General features: G+C 39.9%; 2 protein-coding genes across 2 annotated transcripts in view; one reads left to right on the forward strand and one right to left on the reverse strand.

Annotated features, from left to right (window-relative positions):
* Window positions 1-25335, forward strand: part of USP24 (ubiquitin specific peptidase 24) — a 106582-nt gene that overhangs the window by 39747 nt on the left and 41500 nt on the right. Inside the window, exons 13-30 of the mRNA XM_060773568.2 lie at window positions 3668-3775; window positions 4716-4811; window positions 4903-5064; window positions 9283-9390; window positions 10636-10785; window positions 10944-11075; window positions 12137-12248; window positions 13255-13331; window positions 14729-14869; window positions 15566-15619; window positions 15899-16014; window positions 18177-18243; window positions 18545-18655; window positions 18878-18976; window positions 19053-19223; window positions 24014-24099; window positions 24215-24308; window positions 25171-25326. Of these exons, the coding sequence (XP_060629551.2) occupies window positions 3668-3775; window positions 4716-4811; window positions 4903-5064; window positions 9283-9390; window positions 10636-10785; window positions 10944-11075; window positions 12137-12248; window positions 13255-13331; window positions 14729-14869; window positions 15566-15619; window positions 15899-16014; window positions 18177-18243; window positions 18545-18655; window positions 18878-18976; window positions 19053-19223; window positions 24014-24099; window positions 24215-24308; window positions 25171-25326 (2040 nt within the window). The remainder of the gene's footprint in view (window positions 1-3667; window positions 3776-4715; window positions 4812-4902; window positions 5065-9282; window positions 9391-10635; window positions 10786-10943; window positions 11076-12136; window positions 12249-13254; window positions 13332-14728; window positions 14870-15565; window positions 15620-15898; window positions 16015-18176; window positions 18244-18544; window positions 18656-18877; window positions 18977-19052; window positions 19224-24013; window positions 24100-24214; window positions 24309-25170; window positions 25327-25335) is intronic.
* TMEM61 (transmembrane protein 61) overlaps window positions 2377-25335 on the reverse strand; it is a 179612-nt gene continuing 156653 nt past the window's right edge. The window contains exon 4 of the transcript XR_010909865.1: window positions 2377-2393. The gene's annotated coding sequence lies outside the window, so the exon portion shown is untranslated. The remainder of the gene's footprint in view (window positions 2394-25335) is intronic.

The raw sequence follows: 25335 nt of genomic DNA on the forward strand, positions 1-25335 counted from the left end.
AGTCATAGTGATACCTTGATAATGCTTATAAATACACATTTTAAGTCAGTTATCATTGGGGAAATTGTGCTTCCTTTGGCCTAGTGAGCTGCTGAGCTTGTTGACCGAAAGGTCGCAGGTTCGAATCCAGGGAGCGGCGTGAGCTACCGCTGTCAGCTCCAGCTTCTGCCAGTCTAGCAGTTTGAAAACATGCAAATATGAGTAGATCAGTAGGTACCGCTCTGGCGGGAAGGTATCGGCGCTCCATGCAGTCATGCAGGCCACATGACTTTGGAGGTGTCTATGGACAACGCCGGCTCTTCGGCTTAGAAATGGAGATGAGCACCACACCCCAGAGTCGGACACAACTAGACTTAATGTCAAGGGAAAGCCTTTACCTTTAACCTTATGGCCTAGTGGGGATTCAGATTCTGGCCTCCGTAGTTGTAACCCAACTTCAAGGCACTATCCCACACTGGATTTCATTATGTTAACATAGGTCACATTTATCATACTGCTGAAAGAGCCAAGTGGGTTATTTAATTAAAATGTGTGCCCAAAGGAAAGAAAAAAGACTACAATTTCATAAGTATGCCACACGCAAAGAGTGGATTTGCTGCCCAATATTTTGTTTTTTATCTGCTGTCATATTATTGTTAAAATGTCTTTACATGGGATTGTCTCTTTGTTCAGCCTCTTAAGATCGTGCCTGTTACTTCTTTACTAATTTGATAAGCAAACTGGCAACATGCATGGCATTTTTAGCTTATTGTAAATCAATTTTGTGATAAAGTCCAAGCAAAATAATAAACATTATACTCGTAGCTACAGTGATTGAGGCCTTGAAAACTTTTGTGGGAACCAGAACTCTTGATATTTTATCCCTTAGTGCAGGGGTCCCCAAATTACAGCCCACGGGCTACATGCGGCCCGCCAAGGGCCTTTTTCCGGCCCGCGCGGCCTGTCCTGGCCGCGCACAAAGCCCCTCGCCACTTCCATCAGCAGCGTTTCTCTCTCCCTCCCTCCGGAGCGGCAGAGCAGAGGCCATTGCTCTGCAACAGAAGATCCCTAATGGTGAGGAAGGTGTCTGCGAATGTGGGAGGCGGCGCCGGGTGGGAAGCAAGCATCGCTTGGCCACGCCCACCCGGCGGCGCCTCCACCATTCACGGACACCTTCCTCGCCGTCATCAATGGCATCCGCTCTGCTGCGCTCTGCAGAGCAATGGCATCCGCTCTGCTGCGCTTCTCCCTCCACAGGCTTCTCCCTCCGGGGAAGCCTGTGGAGGGAGAAGCACTCTCTGCTCTCCCGCGGAAGAGCCTCTTTCTCTTCTTTCCCTGGCCCGTTTCCCTCCTGACTGACAGCCAGGACAATGCCAAGGAAGGAAGAGAAAGAGGGTAAGAGAGAGAGAGAGAGAAGAAGGGGAGGGGAGGAAACATCTGGCTTCCGCAGCCTGGGTCCCGTCTGTGCCGCCGCCGCCGCGCATGCCTCCTCCTCCCCCTCCCTTCCTACCCCCTCCCTCTCGCTGCGTGCGCCTGGCTCCCCGCCTCCCTCGCCTTCGGCTGCTGCTGCTTCTCGGAGGGGGGGGGGCGCCATTGAGAGCGCGCGGGAGGGGCCACCCCGCTCCACAATTCTTTGATTATAGGTAAACTATAAATCCCAGCAAATACAACCCCAAACGCCACCAGTGTTCACATTTGGGCATATTGAGTATCAGTGCCATGTTTGGTCCAGATCCATCATTGTTTGAGTCCACAGTGATCTCTGGATGTAGGTGAACTACAACTCTAAAACCAAAGGACACTGCCTACCAAACCCTTCCAGTATTTTCTGTTGGTCATGGGAGAACTCTGGGTCAAGTTTGGTTCAATTTCATCGTTGATGGGGTTCAGAATGTTCTTTGATTATAGGTAAACTATAAATCCCAGCAACTACAACTCCCAAATGACAAAATCATTTTTTTTAGTGAAGGACATACATTGGGTTGTTAGGTGTCCAGTGCTTTTTGAGTTCTGTTAATCCCACAAACGAACATTACATTTTTATTTATATAGATTTATTTCCTATATTTATACCCTGCCCTTCTCCCCCTGAAAGGGGACTCTTGCTTACATATTCCAAAAACCACTTTCAAAAAGACAGAAAATAGAATGTTTTCCTAATTTTAATTGGAACTATTTTATCTTCAGAAATGCTAAAACTATGCTTTATGTTCAGATTGTAACAATAAAAATACATCCTGCATATCAGATATTTCCATTACGATTCGTAACAGTAGCAAAATAAGACATGTGCAGTGTGCATAGGAATTTGGTCATTGGTTGTTTTTTTTTAAAAAAAAACCTATAGTCCGGCCCTCCAACGGTCTGGGGGACAGTAATCTGGCCCCCCGTTGAAAAAGTTTGAGGACCCCTGCCTTAGTGCATTAAACCTTACTGGAGCTTCTCACATTGTTTCTTGAGAAAACAGTTTTGTTCTCATTCCATATAGGTATATTAAGACTGTATACTCTCTCTTCTCCTTCTCACAACCACAACTTTACTTCAGTGTCTGTACATCAAGTGGCTAAGTCAAGTCCTCCTACACATTGAATAACTTGAAGATGATAATTCATTCCTTTCTCTGTTACTTAGTATGCAAGATAAAGTGTTGTGTACATTTTTGTTGGAAGGAATTGCAGTGACCTCAAATATGCCTTTTTTAAAATAGCTGCCTTATGGACTCCTTAAAATTTCTGCAGGCAAAAAGATTATAAATATGCAGTATTTTGCAGTCTGATTACAAAGCCCTTTTTTCCTGCCATGGTTTTAATCACTTAACACCTTTCAATATTTATTTCGAGCAAGCCATCCTGCTAGCAAAGCTGGGGGATGCTCTAAAAAGAAGATGTCATCTAGGGCTATCTGTGATTTTTAGTTTCACTGCTCAAAGAATGTCCTCACAGTCTATCCCTTTTCTTTTTAAAATTATTTATTTATTTCTTACTCGCCTCTCTCCATGGCTCAAGGTGGGTCACAGCATAGTTAAAACACATCAACATTGTAAAAATTCTATAAATACACATATTAAATGTGTTTCTATAAAGTCACATATTAAAACATATTTCTATAAAATGTATATTAAAATACACAGAACGGAGATTAAAACATAGGACACAAGTTTAAAATTCATTCTTTAGACCAAGGATGGACAGAGGATAAGTCGTAATCTAATAGATCCATTTTAAGATGTGCATCATTTTACAACACAGTAATTCCTAGAGAGGTGTGCTCTCGTGTTAAAAAATTGTGCTTTTTTATTCACAGTTTTCCAACTTTGGGGTTCTGCATCCCTGACCCTGGTGAATGTGGAGGGCCTACTTTAATAGTATGCCTGTAAAGAGTATCGAGCCTTAAACAAATCATTGAAATGTATTATATGATCGTATAATCAATGCAATACAATTAAGTCTACACTGACCATATAATTAGTTCAGGCCTAAGTGGGGGGAGAAGATATTCCCTTTCTGACAAGTAGAAACCAGTTCACATAACTTTTGATGTTGTCATTTGTGGTCAGTGGAATGTGCATCAAGATAAAATTGTGGATTTCTGTGTAGTGAGAGTCTGTATTTCTCTCTCCAGTTTGTCTGTTTAATATATTTCTTCATAACTTTGTGTTTTTCCCTCACCCTCCCCCATCCTTTCAAAGTCAGGACAACCATCAACGGTGATAGAGAACATCCATAGTATTATTGCAGCAGCTGCAGTAAAATTCAGTTCAGAACAGCTCAGCCATCTTTTTGTTCTTATTCAGAAGGTGAGGCATTTACTTCTCAATCTTCAGCTACACCATTAATCAATGTTGGTTTGTTCTTATTTTGAAGCATTCAAACCTTGTGAAGATAATTTGGAAAACTCCATTCCATTACAATCAAATGTTAAGTTGATTTCTGCAACATGAGCTTAAAAAGTTTCAAAATAACATTCAAACTTCAAGGGTATGCTGGCCAAAGGAGGCACCATCATCTGCCAGTCTTTCAATCTTTAAAATGGAAGATATTTTTGAAAATAATAGTGCTGCAAATAGTACGCAATGCCTTAAATTAGATTTAATAACAAGCCCATCTTAAGTTACATTGAATGTGTGAAGGGCCGTTTGTTATCTGATTAATTTGTTGGAAAAAATATACAGATAATTCAGCTTCCTTGTTGAGTATCTTTTGGTCACTTCCAATTTATGGTGATTCTGAAGCCAACTTATGGGATTTTCTCATCACGATTTGCCCAGAGAAGGGTTAGCCTTGCCTTCCATAGAGAGTGTGACTTATCCAAGGTGACCCATTGTGTTTCCATGGGCGAGAGAAAAACCTAATCCTATTAATCATAGGCTAATGCTCAAGCCACTATACGTATGCTGGCTTCCTATTAGTTGCAAATAATGCTCTTGAATTAAAATTTCACTATCAATTTCACTATTGCTATCAAACTTAGTTTGAGTAGTTGAAATTTCTAGTTCCAACTAGGTTTTCCTGTGCTTATTTGAAATCCAGTTCTTAATTTTTTGATACACCCAGACACAATGTCTCCTGTAGTAAAGATCTGTTTCCAACATAATTAATTAAAAAATACAAGTCAGATGAGAATTTTGGAATTAAACTGAAATCTGCAGTTTGCCTTTTTCACTTATAGCAAATATAATTATTTCTTTTGATATTGTTTTGTATTGGTTGCATTTATCGAGTGTTTTTCTGTTACAGAGTTGGGAGTCTGAGAGTGATAGAGTGAGGCAGAAGCTCTTAAGCTTGATAGGGCGCATTGGCCGGGAAGCACGAGTGGATTCAACCACCGGAAAGGCATGAGCAATAAGTATAATTGTTAATTGCATGCAGATACTGAGTTCTTTGAAGAATTGTGTTGATTTTATTTGTGTTTATAATCTTCTAGGTTCTTGAGGTTCTCTGGGACTTAGCTCATCTTCCAACATTACCCAGCAGTTTGATTCAGCAGGCTTTGGAGGAGCATTTGACAATCCTTAGTGATGCATATGCAGTGAAGGAAGCTATAAAACGAAGCTACATCATTAAATGCATAGAAGATATCAAAAGGGTTAGTTTGTATTGTCTTCAAAAACATTTACATTGAAGGGCAAAACTTTCTCTGGACAACTGCATAAGCAACCCACTTCACATATGGGCTACATCCTGCCAGCTAGTCAAGGCAGGACTTCAAAACTCTTTTTTGGTTAGGATCTTTGACCCCCAATCTCCTCTCATCAGTTTCATTTTTTTGTGTTTTGCTTGTTGGTTGAGATTTTCCTGTCACTCCATACTAATGCAGACATTGAATTAATTAAATTCCTAACAGTATAAAATAACAAAAATTGTAGGACAGTCTTTTAAAGAGAAGGAGAAAAATATATTTCAAAAAGGAAAGAAATGGGAGAAGATCAAGCCCTTGGCTCTGCTCTGAGCAATAAACAAAAAACAATTACCAGAGCAAGAAATAAATAAGAATGTAGCTGTTCATTTGGTCATTAACCAATGAGCCCATTAAACAGCATCTGAGACAACTTTACAATGAATCTTCATATCCTCAATTGAAAGTGAAACAATGACAGAATAGTCTCCATCCCAAATAAATAAATAGGAGAGATACCAATAAAAAGACTGGAAAAGTAGAGGAATATATGGTAAAATGGAAGGATAATGTGTCTGAGGAAAGTAGAAGTCTTGAAAAGGAATAAAGTTAAATGTCTAGGAAAAAAAACCTGTACTGTGCATTGGAGATGCAGTGAAATCTCTCACAGCTACTTCAAACTGCCATTTGGAACACAGTAAGGTTTTCTATCTTATTTGGAAGCACAAATGTTAGAAGCTTCACAGAATGCAATGCTGACACAGTAACGGTATTTTGTTATTACAAAACCACCACAGAGTGTCAGTACTTAGTCAAAACATCAATTAACAGCTTAATAGACAAAGCAGCAAACAGAGTATTAAACAACAGCTTTACAATCCCCACAGGTTCACAGCTTAATAAAACACAACTCACAACAGGCACTCAAGCAACGACATATATGCAGTTTAAATCAAATCAATTTAAACACTTCACATCTGAGTCCTTTATAGTGAACTTAATCAACTCAGCGAATTTAATACAAGCCAGTGAAGTTACCTTCAATTGATTTAAATGGATAAATTATTTCCAGTCATCTAGAAAAGAAAAGTATACATTAAATACATAGTTACAAAATGAAATCACTGATGTATATGAAGATGCAGTTAATTCTTAGTATACGGAATGTATTAACATTAGCATTGGCAATAAGAACCCTGAAAAATGCTTAACAACTCAAATCATTTAAATAAAATACACAAGGGCTGTTTAAAGAAAATACATAATATCAATATTTACAAGAGCAGCTGTCCTATGGATTCAGGAAATTCTAGGTACACTACTGATAATTTAAGTGCATGAATTATAGGGGAATTAAAAAAAATGCTGGTAGAAAATAAAGACAAGAAGCAAGTTCTACCAACTTGGCAGAAAAAGAAACAGCAGAAAATCCTTCTCCTTTTGTGAGGGAATAGAAAGTAGAAGACAGCTAGATTTCCAAAGCTTTGGGCCACAATGAAATACATCCCATTTCCAATTCAGGCTACCAAACTCACAGCAAAAAAAGAAGAGAAATCTATCCTAATAGAACAGAGGTCATTGAGCTAAAGCAGAATGGATGCATTTAGCAAAATTTTGGGGGCTACTAATATCTGCAGTTCAATTAATACTTTGGGCTTTTTTCCACACCAGAATGCTTCGGTTATCTTTGAGGCAGCATTACTACCAGTAGCAAGGAAGAGAAGCTTTGAAGTACTATTACCATTATCTCTGAAAGGAGATCTTTGGTGGTGGGTGAATAATAATTTGAACAAAAGAATACCATTTCAATCCTGACAGAGGATAGTAGTGACCAAAGATGCAAGTCTCATACGGTGTAGGGGGCATTGCATTGGATTCTCAGTGCCCATCCCCCTCCAAACTCCCCACCTTGCTATGCCCAGCACTTTTAATTTTTAATTATTACATTTGGCCCGGCCATTGTTTTAATTGCGTCATTGGGTGTTTTAATATTGCTTTGTTTTTTGAGTTATTGCATTGTTGTTGTTGCTGTTGTTTCTATTGTTGTATTTGGGCTCGGCCTCTTGTAAGCTGCACCGAGTCTTCAGGAGATGGTAGCGGGGGACAAATAAAGGATTATTATTATTATTATTATTATTATTATTATTATTATTTGTGAATGGTCAGTAATAGAGATCCCAAATATACATTTCTTAGAAGCAATAAGTCTACTACTGCCACAATTTGAACTAGTAATGAAAAGGAAGAATGTTGCAGTGTAATGCCATCATACAGATACTTTCACAACCAGGGTGGTTCCAGCTTACCTATGTTAGGAAGCTTACTATACTCCTCAAGCAGGCAAAGAGGCCAATGAACTCCATCAAGGCAGTGTATGTACCATGCTTTCATGTTAAAAGAATCTTTTATCACTTATATAAATGGAACCAAGCATTTCAGCCATTCAGTTTTATTTGTATAATTCCATCCAAAAAACCATGACGCATGGAGTCAGTAAAGCATTCATTTCCCATTGGGTTTAGAGCATGCATTCATATGTACTATGACTTGCATGTCTAAATACTTAGATTATGCTAGCTCCACTGCTTTGATTGTAGTCTATTTATTTACTTACTTAATACATTTATATCCCACCTTTCTTGATCCTGAAGGGGACTCAAGGCAGCTTACAGCAGAGGCAATAATTCAATGTCTTAAAACAATTCAACAAATAAATAAACATCCAGTTAAAAATCTAAACAAGATTAAAAGCAATTAAAACATAGACATTACCACTTACAGCTAAAAATCACATTATCTACAATCGAGGTCAAGAGCCTACTAGGTGTCCTCTTCATTGGAGGAGATATGTAGAGCAGTAGTCTAGAAGGAACCTATAATATTCTTAAAGCACTGTAAATTGTTCTGGCACAGCTGGTTAAACCTCTGAATTTGCTGACCAAAAGGTTGGCAATTTGAGTCTGGGAAGTGGGGTGAGCTTCCTCTGTTAGGCCCAGCTTCTGCCAACCTAGCAGTTCAAAAGCAAGCAAATGTGAGTAGATCAACAGGTACTGCTTCTGCGGGAAGGCAATGGCCACGTGACCTTGGAGATGTCTACGGACAACAGCGGCTCTTCAGCTTAGAAATGGAAGTGAGCGCCACCCCCCTGAGTTGGACACGACTAGATTTAATGTCAAGGGAAACCTTTACCTTACTGTAAATTGACAGATAAGAGCCCAGTTCAGTCATTATTTGGAAAGACAGTACTATAGGGAGTAGTGCAGGATCGAAGCAACCATACCTTCTGAAGAATGGGATGGGTACATTCTGCATGTGAATTGATTTCTTGTGCAGTCATCCAGAGAATGGCTAGTTGATACTTCCTTTGAAGGATCATTCTTGAATGACTGTAGGAGCAATCCATATTCATTTATTGCGGGATTAAAAAATAAAATAAAACATGCCAAACTCTGTCTTTCAGTACAGTGGGCAATGCTATCTAATATAAATGGATGAGAAGAGGTTATAGGGTCAACATTCCTAACAAATGAATCAATTGCTAAGAGGATGTAAACCACATGTCATTTTTTTGTATTTAAAGTCATCCAAGAATGATCCTTCATGATAAAAACCAAGCACATGGTTTTAGATGCTGGTGAACTCAGATTATCTTGGTGATTTGAATGCTTTTTGTTTCTTTTTATAAAAATGTGCATGGATGGCTGATCAGAATTACCTGGGTGCTTGATAGTCCTGGCTATTTCCTGTTCAGTTCTGATTTCTTAGTGGTTGCTACAGTTTCCCTGACTTGGATAGTATTATACACTGTATTTTGTCAGGAAAAAGAAAATTGGTGCTCCACAAATATATTTGATAATTTGGCCCTGAGACCAAATCTACACTCCATGTCATTTATTTGTGAGCGAACCACCTATTAAATATAATATTTGTTATATATTATTTATTATATTAAATCAATAGCCATTATTACCTTTATTTTGCCAACATTGTCTTTATCAGTTTAACTGAATTCTATATTTTTGATGAGAGATTGAAGATTTGATGTGGGGATCTGAAATATAATAATAATAGTAATAGCAGTAATAATAATACTAATAGCATAAATAATCTAGAACAAAAAAGAAAACAATGAAAGTTTATTCACAGGAGGCATTATTACTGAAAGATATTTCAACTTCTTTTAATCAGTCATCTCAACATCATAACCCTCAGTTTGTATGGGTGGTGCCAGCTTTACGTCAGCTCCATGAAATCACACGTTCGTTTATTAAACAAACCTACCAAAAACAAGATAAGGTAAGACTATTTCAAAACAAAATTGCATTTTGTGTGTGCTGATATGATTAAGAAGGGGAAGAGGTTGGAAAAAGAAAGTAATGAACATTGAGGAATCTGGTTCATTGTTAACTGAAGATACAGCTGCCTATTCAAAATCTTTCATAATTTTTATTACCAATACCCCCTTATTTTTAATCAATGGCTTTTGGTGGTTTTATTGCTTTATTCTTTTTAGCTGATGTTGTATCCAAAAGTGTGATATCCACTTTGGTATTTTTTTAATGGAAAGAGGAATAGATATGTTCTGTACACATGGCAGGGGGTTGGATTGGATTGGTCAGTGTGGTGTCTTCAAACTCTGATATATTTCTTATAACCTGCATTTGGGCTGAAGTCGTTAGGGTCTGCTAAACCAGGATGTTCAATCCTTCCTGATAGAAGGTAGTCTGCACCATTCCTTTTATCCTTCCTTCTGCAGGCAGCCATTTTTATTCTGCTAGGCTTATTTGTTGCTGTGGAAAGACATTGCTGTCTTATATTTATTTCTTTTAACTTGCAATTTTGTTTTCACAAATGAATTTATGTTGTGATTATTGAACTTCGAGCCATAGCTTTCTGTTTATAGCACACAGCATAATAACAGCACAAATATAAACAGGATGAAAACAGGATAGAAATAATAAAATCACTCAAAAAACCAATAAAACAATTTAAATATGAAACTGCCAAATTTAAAAACAGATTGAACAATAAAAGGATTATAATTAGTAATATCTAAATAAAGGAGTTTATCATTTTTGGCAGCAGCGGAATAACAGGGAGGGGGCTCAGTGTAGTGTCCTAATTATTTCTGATTATTTCTGATGTTAAAGAATATACATATGTCTGATTTTGTATTTGCTATAAGACATTCTTTTTTTAATGGATACAATAAATTGAGAATTATTTAATGAAATGCTTGGGACATTTTAATGTTAAATCTTCATAATAAACCTATCTAATTTTGGAAATAGACGCAAGTATACATCTATGTCAAGCCATCTAAAGAGAGGTTATTGGATATATATTTGAAATGCTTCATACTGTGGTAATGTGACTAGACATTGGGGTAAACTACAAATCAAAAACCTGTGGGCCTCCATTGGATACATTCCTGTGCAATGCAAACAGGCGCCTTCCAATTGCATATTCAAAGTGTGAAAGTAATTTTGTGGCAAAACATAATGTTGTGCATAACACTTCTTTACCATTCTTTTTGTCAAGAGCATTATTCAAGATTTGAAGAAAAACTTTGAGATAGTGAAATTGGTGACAGGAAGCTTGATAGCATGTCACAGATTGGCTGCCTCAGTGGCAGGTCCCGGAGGCCTCTGTGGAGCAACATTAGTGGATGGCCGATACACATATAGGGAGGTGAGCAAAATTATACTTACAGCTGCTAAAGCCTGGAATACAAATATATTTTTACTGAGTCAATGGCAGTGGTGAAATGGGAAGGCTTTGAATTTCATAGTGAATTTACCCCATCAGAAACAATCAACTAAAATCAATTAAATTTGCTCTTTTCCCAGTACTTGGAGGCACACCTCAAATTTCTGGCATTTTTTCTTCAAGAAGCCACACTTTATTTAGGATGGAATCGTGCTCGAGAAATCTGGGAATGCCTTGTAACAGGTCAAGATGTTTGTGAGCTGGATCGAGAGGTGAGAACTTGACAACATGAGTTTTAATTGATTATTGTTGTTTTATACTTGCAGCTATAAAACAAGAGGTATACTTGCAGGAGGTTTTGTGAAGTGAGATATTTATGTTGGGTGTTATTGTTTTATGTTATTTTTTCTGCAATTTTTGTATTAAATGTATTTGCACCTTTGAGCGCTTTGTAAGCCACCCTGAGTCCCTCTGGGAATGGTGGCGGGGTATAAATGAAGCTTATTTATTATTATTGTTATTATTAAAGCTCTTAAAAACAGATACACTTACTTCTTTAGAAGTATGTATTCATGAGGCTGTCTTCATCCCTAAATGTGAAGTCCCATCATTAAGTTAATTATGTGCTCAAATGAAAGAGAGTTGAAATTTGGAAGTATGTGTGCATGCACACACAAAATGTGTACAGCAACATTCTATTCACTATAATATTTTGTTTAGTGCCTTACGAATAAACAATACATTATCCTAACTGACATCTGTACTGGTTTTAAACTCCTCTTGAATGGCCGTTTTTCACCGAATCTAAGGCGCTATTGAATAGAAGTCTTATTTTTGAAGCTTCAGTTTTAGAGAAAAGCACTTTTTTAAGAATACCTTTAGAATTTCCTCTTTGTGCAAAATATTTTTAATGAAACTTTGTAGTAAAATCTTTCCTGTGAGGTAAAGAGAGAGTGCAAAGAAGCTTGGAAGTTTGCATGCATCACTTTTACTAAGTGTGTGAGTCTGTTGGAGAGGCAGGAAGTAGCATTTAGCTCAACCAGATGGTAAACAGATGTCTGGCAAAGGCTGAGGGCAAAGTGGTGGGTCCTGGCAAAACCGTTGGGGCTGGGGAGAGTCCTCCTCGTCTTCTCTTGGAGGTAAGATAGTTGGTTGGGGGTTTTTTTCAAAAAAAAAGGAAAAGAAAAGAAAAGAAAACCAAACCAGCAAATGTAAGGCACCATCAAACCTAAAGCACACCCATTTCAATGGGAATAAGTGTGCCTTAGATTCAATGAAATACGGTACTTCCAGTTTTTATAGAATTGAACGATACTGTACATTTCATCCACAGATGTGTTTTGAATGGTTTACAAAAGGACAGCATGATCTTGAGAGTGATGTGCAGCAGCAACTTTTTAAAGAAAAAATTCTTAAATTGGAGTCTTATGAAATCACTATGAATGGTATTTATTTTGTTCATTTTCTTAATATATAATTTTTTATTTCTGTATGTTAGATTTTAGAAGAGAACTAGGGAGCTCGCAGCTACTGAAGTTGGGAAGAGATTAAAATGCTCAGAAGGGGGCTTGTGACTTTGTGACCCCACCTTACACAAGTCTAGATAAGCATCTTTCCTGGGAGACCTTGCTGAATGAGGTGGGCTGAGTGGGGAGGAGGAAAAACTCAAATGGATTTGTGTGTGTGTGTTTTCTTCCTCCTCTTCAGGCCCGCATGCTACAGCCCACTCCTCTCATAGGTTCCTAGTCACTCAAGCAAGGGGGTTTGGTGGGTTGAAAAGGTAGAGGCAAGGAAGTCACCTTTTTCTTATGATGGGTTGTATTAGGATTTTTTCTTTCGTGTCAGGCAACCGAACAGTTGTATTACATTTTTGACAGAACAAGCAAACATACAAAAGACACAGAGTTTGCAAGCTTGGTAGTTGATTAAATGTCCTTTGACCAGTATCTGGCCACTTGGAGTGCTTCGGGTGTTGCCGCAAGAAGGTCCTCCATTGTGCATGTAGCAAGGCTCAGGGTGCATTGCAGCAGGTGGTCTGTAGTTTGCTCTTCTCCACACTGGCATGTTGCGAATTCCACTTTGTAGCCCCATTTCTGAAGGTTGGCTCTGCATCTCGTGGTGCCAGAGCGCAGTCTGTTCGGCGCCTTCCAAGTCGCCCAGTTTTCTGTGTGCCCAAGGGGGAGTCTCTCATTGGGTATCAACCACTGATTGAGGCTCTGGGTTTGAGCCTGCCACTTTTGGACTCTCGCTTGCTGGGGTGTTCCAGCGAGTATCTCTGTAGATCTTAGAAAACTATTTCTTGATTTAGGATGCAACCCATCATAAGTTTAGTTTCAAGTTTAGCGGGGCTCTCCATTGGCTTGAAACAATTTGTTTTGTATGAACAATGTTTTTGATTTCACTTAAATGAAAATAGCAAAATCCCCTTAAAATGTTAATTTTTAAAAACAGGTTTTGGTTTGTTTAAGACCTTTTTTGAAAATGTGAATCTCTGTGATCATCGGTTGAAGCGACAAGGAACCCAGTTGGTGAGTAACTATAATCTTAAATCAACATGCAATTCACATTCAAATGTTTATTTGGCAAAGGAATATATTAAATGAATAATGATTGTCTGAAAATATTTACCAAATGCTGAATCTTCTGAAGTGGGGCAAGAAAAGTGTGGTTTATGGGCTGCATTCAGCATCACATGCATGCAGCCCTCAATTTTTCCTCCAAATACCTCCTCATGCTCCTGAGGTTAGATTCCAATTTAAGAAAGAACTGACTTATGGCAAAAAACTGTTGAATCCCCCCAGTGGAGTGGAAGTCATTTTAAGCCATAGTAATAATCGTAGTAGTGGATGGTGTCGTCCTCTTAGTCATCTTAGGAGTCGGTTGTTGTCCAACAACTCTTCACAGTTGCAAAACATGGATCTACAATATAGCATATGAATTTATCCCAAGTAAATATAAGGGTTGGGTGCACAATGTTCATTTGGTCTTATATAGCATACAAAAGTTTATTTAACATTGTATTGTTTTATTTCACTGCTTAATACATGAATTTTTTTATGTTCCATTGTTGACTTTTTGAAGACAGTGTACTCTGAATTTATTTATTTTAAAGCAGAGTTCACAACCTGTGTTCCTGCAGGTGTCTTGGGCTTCAGCTCCCAGAATTCCTGATAATTGGACAAGCTGGCTAGGCCTTCTGGGGATTGGAGGGCCACAGATTTTGCACCACTGTTTTCAAATCAGATAAATGTTTGCCTATTACCATCTGAGTAAGAAAATGCCTTTTTATTCAGGCAGAGGGGCTTGTAACTGACATCCCTTACAGGTTTTTGACTGGACTGTTCTATTGGTGTGTTTCAAAGTAAAATGTACACTGTGATACCTACATTTACTATGTGCCTGTTGCATTGGCTAGACTCCTGCTTGCATGTGCTAAGGCAATGCATGGTAAATGATGGCACCTATCAAGGATTAGCCAAAGGAATCTCACTCTAGCAGAGTCATTTCTTAAATTCTCAGTTGTGTTGAGACATCTATACAGGTCAAGTGAGCTATTACAAGAATACCTTCACTTCTAATGATAGATTATCACAACTGGTCAAATAATTATGTTGTCCTGATATTATATTGTAATTGCAGACATACTGCTTTATGAGACATTCTCCTAACGTGAAAGCAGAAAATCTATATTGCTGATATGAGAGGAATGGTGTATTGAGATAGATGATAGAGTAAAAGTGAATGCATGATCAAGAAAACCCTTTGTCAAGGAGGTGGTATTTTAGTCATAATTCTTCTTCCTTGTTAAAGCGGGGCGTTCAGTAAATCAAGCTACTAGTCTGTGAAAAAGGAGTAACTATCTAGCAATTAGGACTGTTTGAAATAGCGTCCTGAATTGTATTGACCCATTCTTTTTGTGGGTTAGCATGTAGAAAAACTGGAACTGATTGGAATGGATTTTATTTGGAAAATTGCGATGGAATCACCTGATGAAGAAATAGCTAATGAAGCTATCCAGTTAATAATAAACTACAGTTACATTAATCTAAATCCTAGATTGAAAAAGGTAAGCCTTTGTAATTATTTTGTTTAAACTGATGATGGCCATTCTGGTCCTAGAGTTTAAATATGGACCAAAATCAGATAATTATCAAAACTAAGGTAGGCATCAGGTTCTAATTTTCCTACTTACCATTCTTCCTTCCTGTGAATATAGTTATTGACAAGCTAGATTTTGACAAAGGAAGCTCTCACTTGTCTCTGACAGGAGATGAGTGTCTGACCTCTTTCATTTGTACTTCTCTAGCAATTACAAACTATAAAAGTATAAGCTACATAAAACTACATTTATAGCTCAGATAAAAATGTAGATGTGTTCCTGGACTAATGCTGTTTATTCTCATACTAGTAAACTGTGCGCAAGGGGGGGGGGGGGGGTTCTGTGAGAAATGAGTCAAGTCATAAGATTAATTAAGCAATCATGTTCTTTTATTCTTACTTTAGTAATGTCTATCGTACAATGCTGGGCTGTATGTCTTCTGTATGTTAGCAGTAGGGAACCTGATGCCTTTGAGATGCTAGAGTGCCAATAATCCAACTGTCAGTCAAGTTAAATAGAGATAAGATAATCTCTATCTAACCTGACTGACAGTTGGATTATGGGTGCTAGTTCCCAATATGTGGAGGGGAACAAATTGTCCAACCCAAAATATGTTAATTTCAAAATGTTTTGATATAACTTGGTAATTTGATTTCCTTTCAGGATTCTGTGTCACTCCATAAGAAGTTTATTGCTGACTGTTACACACGATTAGAGGTAAGTGTTGCTATTATTTGTGTTCTTTCTTGTATAATTATTAATTGATTTCCAAAAGTCCTTTGGATTTTATATTGTGCAAAACCCACTTTCCTGGATATTCATAGACTTTAAAATAAAGCCATCTTCCTTTTGCCATGTTGATAGAACTTTAGTTTTGTCAATAACAAAACAAGTGCAGATGCAGCTTTATATCTGCGTGTATACAGTATATTTCCTTTGTGGCTCTTAGAGCTGAATAGATTGGTCTGAGAAATAATATGAAATCTTTCATTCCAGGCAGCCAGTTCAGCACTTGGTGGTCCCACACTGACACATGCTGTTACCAGAGCTACCAAAATGCTAACAGCAACTGCCATGCCTACTGTGGCAACATCTGTACAATCTCCCTACAGGTAAGCTTGAACTAAATAGATACCTAAACAAAGATTTTAGATCATTTGGAATTGTCAAGAGCATATGCACTTGCTTCTCCTTTTTCAGCCTTCCTCTTAGTCAGAGGTGGGCAACTATCGAAGGCTAGGAGACCAGGTTAGTTCCACAGGAGACCTTGGAGGGACAGACTTCCTCCCAAATCACATTCTATGCACAGAAGACACTTGTTTTTCATAAAAGGGAATAGAATCATAGTTGAAAGAGAGCACAAGGACCATCCAACATCATACCATTCAGGAATACACAATCAAAGCAGTCCCAAGAGATAGCCATCCAGTCTCTGTTTAAAAAATTCCAAAAATAAGATTTCACCACACTTTGAGTCAGTATATTCCACTGTCAGATATTTCTTGCTAGGCTCAGGAAGTATCCAAATGTGGTAGAAATACATTCCACACTCTTAAAGGGGAGATCTTTCTGGTTACAGGAAGATGAGCTGAATAAACATAGCTTTTGGTTTAAAAGAATTGAGCAAAATAGAAGTAATAGTTGCTTTTGAAGTACCAAAAGACATCAGTCCTTAATCATGCAGCATTCATGCTCGACCATCTTAAACATGTGATAATTGCTTGTTTTATTTGATTACATAAGATAAAAAGTGATAATAGCAATAGCTAGCTGTAGGTATATTGAAGCATGGTAGTGCGTTTTGTATATGGCAGATATTTACAGCAGAGCTTCTACAGAGTATCCAGAACAATGTTGCAAGAAATCTTTTTTTAAGAAAATGGTGCTTGGTTTGCTTTGTTCATATTTATATTTTGTGTGTGATTTATACGTGCATGGCTTGCAAAGCCACCTTGTCTTATTTTCATCATAGAGGTAGAATTTTAACTGTATTTACTTGACTCTAGTGCACCATTGAATGTAATGTGCACCTAATTTGCAATACTCTAATTTTCATTAAAAAAGTATTTACTGGCAAATGTAATGTGGGTTTCCATTCATCAGCCACCTTTGGCCAAGCCTTTGCCTTCCCCTCTTCTCTTTTCATAAACCAAATCTGACTTCACCTCCACCTCCTGCTGCCTTCATTGATTAGCTCCTTTCTCAGCACTAAACGGACACCTTAAATGAGTGGTGTCTCTCTGGCAGTGCCTTAAATGGTCAATTCCTTTCTGGCAGCATTGAAGGCAAGGAGGGGAGCTCACACAGAAACTCAATTCTAATGTGCACACTAATTTTGGAGACTTAATTTAGCAAAAAAAAAAAAGGTGGGCATTAGACTTGAGTAGATACGGTAATACCAAACAATAAATAAAGAAATGACACAGTGCAGGTACAGCTAAGTGTAGAGATAAGTGCAAGATCAAAATTTTCTTGATTGTTCATCCCCACCCTCTTCTCATATGTCCTAAGAAAGAGGCCAAACAGTTTTGCCTAAAGAGTAGCAGGATTTTGAAATGTTACCTTCTTCTTGGACCTTTGTAATGTTAACTTTTTCCTTTGTGATGCAGCCCTTCTCTGAATTATATATTATGTTGTACCTCACTCTCATACTTTTTCAAGGTGATAACACTGTATTTGCAATTCTGATCTTAAATGAAGTGAGCAGGGATACCAAAAATCTAGGAAAAAAATTGTTTATACCTTGCGAGTTATTTTTTTACTCAGCAAGACTAGGTTGAAAGCCCCTGGTGGGGAAGATGTGGCTGCTGCTAGAGGTGGAGGTTGTACACCACTTCCTCTTCTTCCTCATCCAATTTAGTTCATTCCTACTATGTGATTAGCTACAATGCATAGCATAATCAAGCTCAGAGGTTCCTTACAAGTTTGCTAAAGTACATAGGATCAGGGAAGCCTTAATTTCCCTTCAAGATACATGTTGCTGAAGAAGAAAGAAGCCATGTAACTGTTGCATTTACCAGCAGCCATCTTTCAAACAAATTGATTATGTCTCAGTTTTTTATGCAAACAGCTAAAGGTGTTGTTATCCTTGTGTAGTTCTATCTTAGTACTGATCTCAGTACCTTTAAATATTTTATTAGGTAACAAGTTTACACCACCCAACAGATGAAACATACAGCAATTGTGTTTGTGGCTTGTCAAACTGGTAGGTGTTAAAGAACCGAACTGAGAGCTCACCCAAATCTCTAACACTTATCTTAATTGCAATCTTTAGGTCAACAAAACTTGTAATAATTGAAAGACTGCTACTGTTGGCAGAGCGCTATGTCATCACTATAGAGGTAAGGGGGAAATGTCGTGTTGATTTCTGAACCCTTTTATTTTGACCCAGTGCAAGAAAAGAGTGGGAAAAAGTCTTGTCTCCTATATGAATAAAATTCCATTAGATAAAAGCCTGGTTCCGTTTTGCTTCTTTCAGAAAGATTGTGAAGGAAACCCATTGTATACTACATGTATTGTTCAAATGATATGTCTTATGATGATATTTCCAACAAAGATATTAGTTGTATAGTGTAGGTCAATTGAAGCAGTTCTTGTAATATACATGGTAAAATAATCACTTTTACTTCTTTTTCTCTGCAGGATCTTTATTCTGTTCCCCGTACTATTCTACCTCATGGTGCTTCCTTTCATGGACATCTGTTAACACTTAATGTCACATATGAATCTACCAAAGATACCTTTACAGTAGAGGTAGGTTTACATAATTCTGAGTGTCTCTCAGAAAGGTAGAATTCTCTGTAGGAAATGAGCTGTATGTGTAACTAGTAGAATTAGTATATTCTGAATGAAAATATTTTAGAAGGTGAGCCAGCATACTTTTTAGTGCTGTAAGATCCATTGGTTTTGGGGAAGTATCAATTCCCAGAACTGGAGTGTGGGTGAACTGAATTTATGTTCATTTGTTTTTTATAGGCTCATAGCAATGAAACAATAGGAAGTGTCAGATGGAAGATAGCAAAGCTGTTAAGTGCTCCTGTGGATAACATACAGATATTTGCGAATGAGAATTTGGTATGTTATGGACAGTTTCAGCTTTTTTTCCAAACCAGTATCATTTGCTGAAGCTAAAAAAAATATTATGTTTCAGTTAACAGTGCATAAAGATCAAAAGCTCCTTCACCAGCTAGGCTTCTCTGATGACCAAGCTCTTACCGTAAAGACATTGGGAAGTGGAACTCCATCAGCAAGTTCTGCAGATTCCTCCACAAGCTCCAGCAACAGTAGTAATGTCTTCAGTTCATCGTATGCAATGGAACAGGTACAATATGAAGGGCTGAAACATTGCCATGGTACTGTCCTCCAGAGTTTAGCTCTTACTCTCATTCAAAATTATACTCAGGGAGTTTTTTTTTCCTTCTTCTGCCCTGCATTGGTCATCAACAACTATTCAAAACCTTCTCAAAACTGATTTCTCCAGATCAGGATCTTTGAGACATGAACTATATGGTCCTCTCCGAGTCACTCTTGGGCTGAGAGGGGTGGTATATAAATGTAGTAAATAAATAAATTCACCTTTCAAAGTTCTTCACATTTGTATTTCTCCATATGCAAGCTATTTTACAGACGTGATTGTTAAAACACACCTTTTGCTTATGTCACTCCTAACTAATACGAGAATTACGTTAGTTGATAAACCACAAATACCTTATGAACCTTGAAAACAAGGAAGAAAGACTGAAACCAGATAATGTGGTCGAAGGCTATTTGAAAATGTTGTGCCTTGCTATTAATCTATTAACTTTGTAATCATGTTTTAAATGTGTTTTAAATAGTTTTAACTACATCATTTTTAATAGATTTGCTTGTCTAATAGTTTCTTAACATTTGTAATTATTTTAAATGAATTGCATTTTAAATTATTGTATGCTGCTTTGGGCCCTGTACTGTGAGAAAGTCAAGGTTGTACATAAAAAAGAGAAGAGAAGAAAAGAAAAAAATGATCATGTGAAGGGCAGAAACTGAAATGCACTCGCATCAAGCCCACCCGCTCGCCATCCTTGTAACAAAAGTTAGCCCCTTCCTATTCTCATCATGTTTTTTCTTCTAAACTGGAATTCAAGGAGACCTCGAATTCGGCCTAATTCGGACCGCTTATCCATATTAACAATTCCCAACCGGTCTCCTAAGGTAAATTGGTGTAACCAGGTGAGCGGGCCCTCTGGTTTGAAGGTGGTGTTGTTGAACGCCAGATCTGTCAACGGAAAAACGACCTGGATTCAGGATCTAATCCTGGAGGAGCGGGCAGATCTGGCGTGCATCACGGAGACCTGGCTGGATGAAGCGGGGGGCGTAAACCTCTCCCAGCTTTGTCCTCCAGGCTTCTCCGTGCAACACCAACCAAGAACCGGAGGACGGGGAGGCGGGGTCGCAGTGGTCTATAGAGATTCCATCCATCTGACCAGGAGTCCCATCCCGCAGACCACAAATTTCGAATGCGTCCACCTGAGGGTGGGTGACCGGGACAGAATAGGGATTCTTGTAGTGTACCGTCCACCTCGCTGCACTACAGTCTCCCTGCCTGAGCTAGCGGGGGTGTTCTCGAGCCTGGTGGTGGAGTCCCAACGGCTTCTTGTGCTGAGGGACTTCAACATCCACGCCGAGGCAACCCTCACAGGAGCGGCTCAGGACTTCATGTCTGCCATGGCAACCATGGGGCTGTCCCAACAAATAACTGGCCCCACCCACTGTGCTGGACACACATTGGATTTGGTTTTCTGCCAGGGATGGGAGCAGGGTGGCGGTGTGGAGGAGTTGTTCATCTCTCCGTTGCCATGGACCGACCACTTCCTGATCAGATTTAGGCTCACTGCGCCCCCTAACCTCCGCAAAGGTGGAGGACCCATTAAGATGGTCCGCCCCAGGAGGCTTATGGATCCGAATGGATTCCTGACGGCTCTTGGGGATTTCCCCGCTACCTCGGTAGGTGACCATGTCGAGGCCTTGGTCGCTCTCTGGAATGGGGAGATGACCAGGGCAATTGACAGGATCGCTCCGGAACGTCCCCTCTCAAGTAACCGAGCTAAACCAGCTCCTTGGTTCACTGAGGAGCTGGCAGCGATGAAGCGAAGGAAGAGGGAACTAGAGAGCGTGTGGCGCTCGGACCCAAGCGAGCCAAATCGAGCACGGTTTGTGTCCTTTCTAAGGGCATATGCCGCGGCAATAAAAGCCGCAAAGAAAACTTTCTTTGCGGCCACTATTGCGTCTGCAAAAAACCGTCCGGCGGAGTTGTTTCGGATTGTCAGAGGTCTTTTAACTCCCCCTACCTCAGGTGGGAGCCCTGACAACTCGGCCACGCGCTGTGAAGCATTTGCTCGGTTCTTTGCAGACAAAGTCGCTTTGATCCGTTCTGGGCTGGACGTGGCATTAAATTTACGTGGCGTTAAATATACGTGGCGTTAAATTTAATGTGGCATTAAATGCAGTCTCCGTGGATGTGACACAAGCACCTGCTTGTCCTATTTTGATGGATTCTTTTCAGCTTGTGAAGCCCGAGGATGTGGACAAGATACTTGGAGGAATGAGGCCTACCACGTCCATCCTAGACCCCTGCCCATCCTGGCTTCTGAAAGAGGCCAGAGGGGGATTGGCTGAGTGGGTAACGGTGGTGGTTAATGCCTCCCTTCGGGAAGGCAAGATTCCAGCGAGCCTAAAACAGGCTATTATAAAGCCGCTGTTGAAGAAACCATCATTGGACCCCACTAAATTTGACAACTTTCGGCCTGTTTCCAATCTTCCCTTCTTGGGCAAAGTCATGGAAAGCGTGGTGGCCTCACAACTCCAGGTATTCTTGAGAGACACGGATTATCTGGATCCGGCGCAGTCTGGTTTCAGACCGGGACATGGTACTGAGACGGTCTTGGTCGCCTTAGTGGATGATCTCCGCCGGGAGCTAGACAGGGGGAGTGTGTCCCTGTTGGTGCTCCTGGACCTCTCAGCGGCCTTCGATACCGTCGACCACGGTATTCTTCTGGGACGCCTTGCAGAGATGGGCCTTGGGGGCACCGCTTTGCGGTGGCTCCAGTCATTTCTGGAGGGTCGTACCCAGAAGGTGTTACTGGGGGACTCCTGTTCAACACCACAGCCTTTGACCTGTGGTGTTCCTCAGGGTTCCATACTGTCCCCCATGCTGTTTAACATCTACATGAAGCCGCTGGGTGAGATCATCCGGAGTTTCGGGGTGCGGTGTCATCACCTGTACGCAGATGACGTCCAACTCTGTCACTCCTTCCCACCTGCTACTAAGGAGGCTGTCGAAGTCCTGAACCGGTGCCTGGCCGCTGTAACGGTCTGGATGAGGGCGAACAAACTGAAATTAAATCCAGACAAGACAGAGGTACTCCTGGTCAGTCGCAAGGCCGAGCAGGGTATAGGGTTACAGCCTGTGCTGGACGGGGTCGCACTCCCCTTGAAGGCGCAGGTTCGCAGCTTGGGTGTGACCCTGGATTCATCGTTGAGCCTGGACCCCCAGGTTTCAGCGGTGACCAGGGGAGCATTTGCACAGCTTCGGCTCGTGCGCCAGCTGCGCCCGTATCTTGGGAAGTCTGACTTGGCCACGGTGGTACACGCTTTGGTCACATCCCGCCTCGACTACTGCAACGCTCTCTACGTGGGGCTGCCCTTGAAGACGGCCCGGAAGCTCCAGCTAGTCCAGCGCGCGGCAGCCATGTTGTTAACCGGAGCGGGACGCAGGGAGCACACAACGCCCTTGCTGTCCCAGCTCCACTGGCTGCCGATTTGCTACCGGGCCCAATTTAAGGTGCTGGTGTTATCCTACAAAGCCCTAAACGGTTCCGGCCCAAAATACCTTGCTAACCGCATCTCGGCCTACGAGCCCACGAGGACCTTGAGATCATCTGGGGAGGCCCTTCTCTCGGTCCCGCCTGCCTCACAGGCACGCCTGGCGGGGACGAGAGAGCGGGCCTTCTCGGTGGTGGCCCCCCGGCTATGGAACTCCCTCCCTGCTGAAATCAGACAGGCGCCTTCCCTCATGGCCTTCCGCAAGGGCCTGAAAACCTGGCTCTTCGAAAAGGCCTTCAACTAAGTGCTATGATTTTGGAATGACCACCGGAATGGACTATGACTATGAGATTGATTATGACCCAAACTAGACGAAGCGGATTTTTAGTTTAATTAGTTGTTGTATTAGTAAGATGTCGTGTTATGGTCTTGATCTATTGTAAATTGTTGTCTTTCTATGTTCTGTACACCTCCACGAGTCGCCCTCGGGCTGAGAGTGGCGGTTAACAAGTGCAAATAATAAATAAATAAATAAATAAAATAAATAAGTAATCATCGCAAAAGTGAAACCATCAACATACTTGAAATTATTCAGGTGCAAACAAAAAAGTAGAGAGTATTTTCATCTCCTAAAACAGGTGGCACAGCAGGTTAAACTGCTGAACTTGCTGACTGAAAAGTTGATGGTTCGAATCCAGGGAGTGGGGTGGCTCTTACTGTTATGCCCAGCTTCTTCCAACTTAGCAGTTAGAAAGCGTGCAAATGTGAGTAGGTCAATAGGTGCCACCTTGACGGGAAGGTAACGACGCTCCATGCACTCATGCTGGTCACATAACCTTGGAGGTGTCTACGGACAACGCCAACTCTTCGGCTTAGAAATGGAGATGAGCACCACCTACAGAGTTGGACACAACTAGACTTAATATCAGGGGAAACCTTTACCTTTACTAAAACAGTTTAGAACAAGCATGTTAATTCTGCTTTCACTGTTGTTTAATTATATTTTAGCCATAGTTGGATCATATAGTTTTCAAGATATAATATATTTTTGACACTTTCCCTTTCTTTGAAATGTATTAAAATGCAGCATTGACTGAGTGAATCTGACATCTTTGATAGTATTTTATACTTAGGAGCTCCTCAGGAGTAAGAGTTTCTAATAATGACTTACGTTAGGAAGCAGTTGACATCCCAAGGCCAGGTTTTAGATGTGTTGCTTTAGAAGAAAAAAAAAAACAGTACAAAACTTGAGAATTCTGCCAAATTGCTTTGAAGGGGTAGAGGAACTAATTGTATATTCTTAATCCTCAGGAAAAATCCCTCCCTGGAGTGGTGATGGCTCTTGTGTGTAATGTATTTGACATGCTTTACCAACTTGCTAACCTCGAGGAGCCAAGGTAAGTAACATTGTTGGCACACTAAAAATGCTGTGATTGCAAGATGAAATGGCTATATGATTATAAAGTGTTTACAGGTACTTAAAAAATTCTTGGTATTTTCTATGCTCTGTAGGATTACTTTGAGAGTGCGGAGGCTACTTCTTCTGATTCCTACTGATCCTGCTATTCAAGAAGCTCTTGATCAGCTGGATTCTCTGGGACGAAAGGTATCGGGGGGGGGGGGTGCTTCTGGTTCTTTTGTTGTTTAGTAATTGTTTAGTTCTATTCATATCTTCCTATTATGGTTGAAATAAACACAAAGAAAATTAGGTAAAGCCCTTACCACTAGCATTGAATTAATGCCAAACTAAACAATAGAAAATCTGTACAATCATTGGCTTTAATGGAATAAACTAGAGCAATAATTGGCAAGGTTACACTCATTTTATATGAATAAAAACTGTTTATTGATTTTTGAAATCTCTTGCTCTACTTATGTGCTTTGCTTATAGCACTTGACATAGCATGTCTAATGTGCTTACTCTCACTAGGACAGGGAAATAATGTCGTGTTAGCACATTTGTATATTAGCCTGCTTTCCACATCTCTTGAAGATGCAGCAAAATCAGTTAATGTGGTTCCATTTGAGCCACAGGTTTATTTAACTCTCATCTTAAAACTGCTAGTCTAGCTGCCTATTTGAGAAAGTAGCAAACAGAGACTGGATGCTTCACATACATTGGAAGTTAGACGGTGTCAATATCAGAACAATTAAATCTGCAGTAAAAAAGGTTTTCATATAGTTAGAACATAATTTTGAGGGTCAGAATGATAAGCAGATTACAAATGAATACTATTTGAGGAGAGAGAGGAATTGCCTAAAACATACTTCTTTGTCTTAGGGGAGGGAATAAATGGTGTCAAATTGTTTACAAATGTGTTGGGCTCATATTTGAAAGACTAACCAGAAAAATGCTGTGCCTGAGCATTTTGATGTCAAAATGCCAATACTGTTAAGAACTAGTTGAAGTTATTATAGGAGGCTGTATCAGAGTAGCTCATGTTTCTCTATATTTACTTTTTTCTCAGAAAACACTACTGCCGGAATCAAACTCTCAGTCTTCAAAATCTCCATCATTGTCTACAAAGCATCAGCACCAGCCGAGTGCTACTTCAATACTTGAAAGTCTTTTCAGGTCTTTTGCTCCAGGAATGTCTACATTTCGAGTGCTTTACAACCTTGAGGTAAAATAA

Source organism: Anolis sagrei, chromosome 4, assembly GCF_037176765.1.
Source record: "Anolis sagrei isolate rAnoSag1 chromosome 4, rAnoSag1.mat, whole genome shotgun sequence".
Lineage (NCBI taxonomy): Eukaryota > Metazoa > Chordata > Lepidosauria > Squamata > Dactyloidae > Anolis > Anolis sagrei.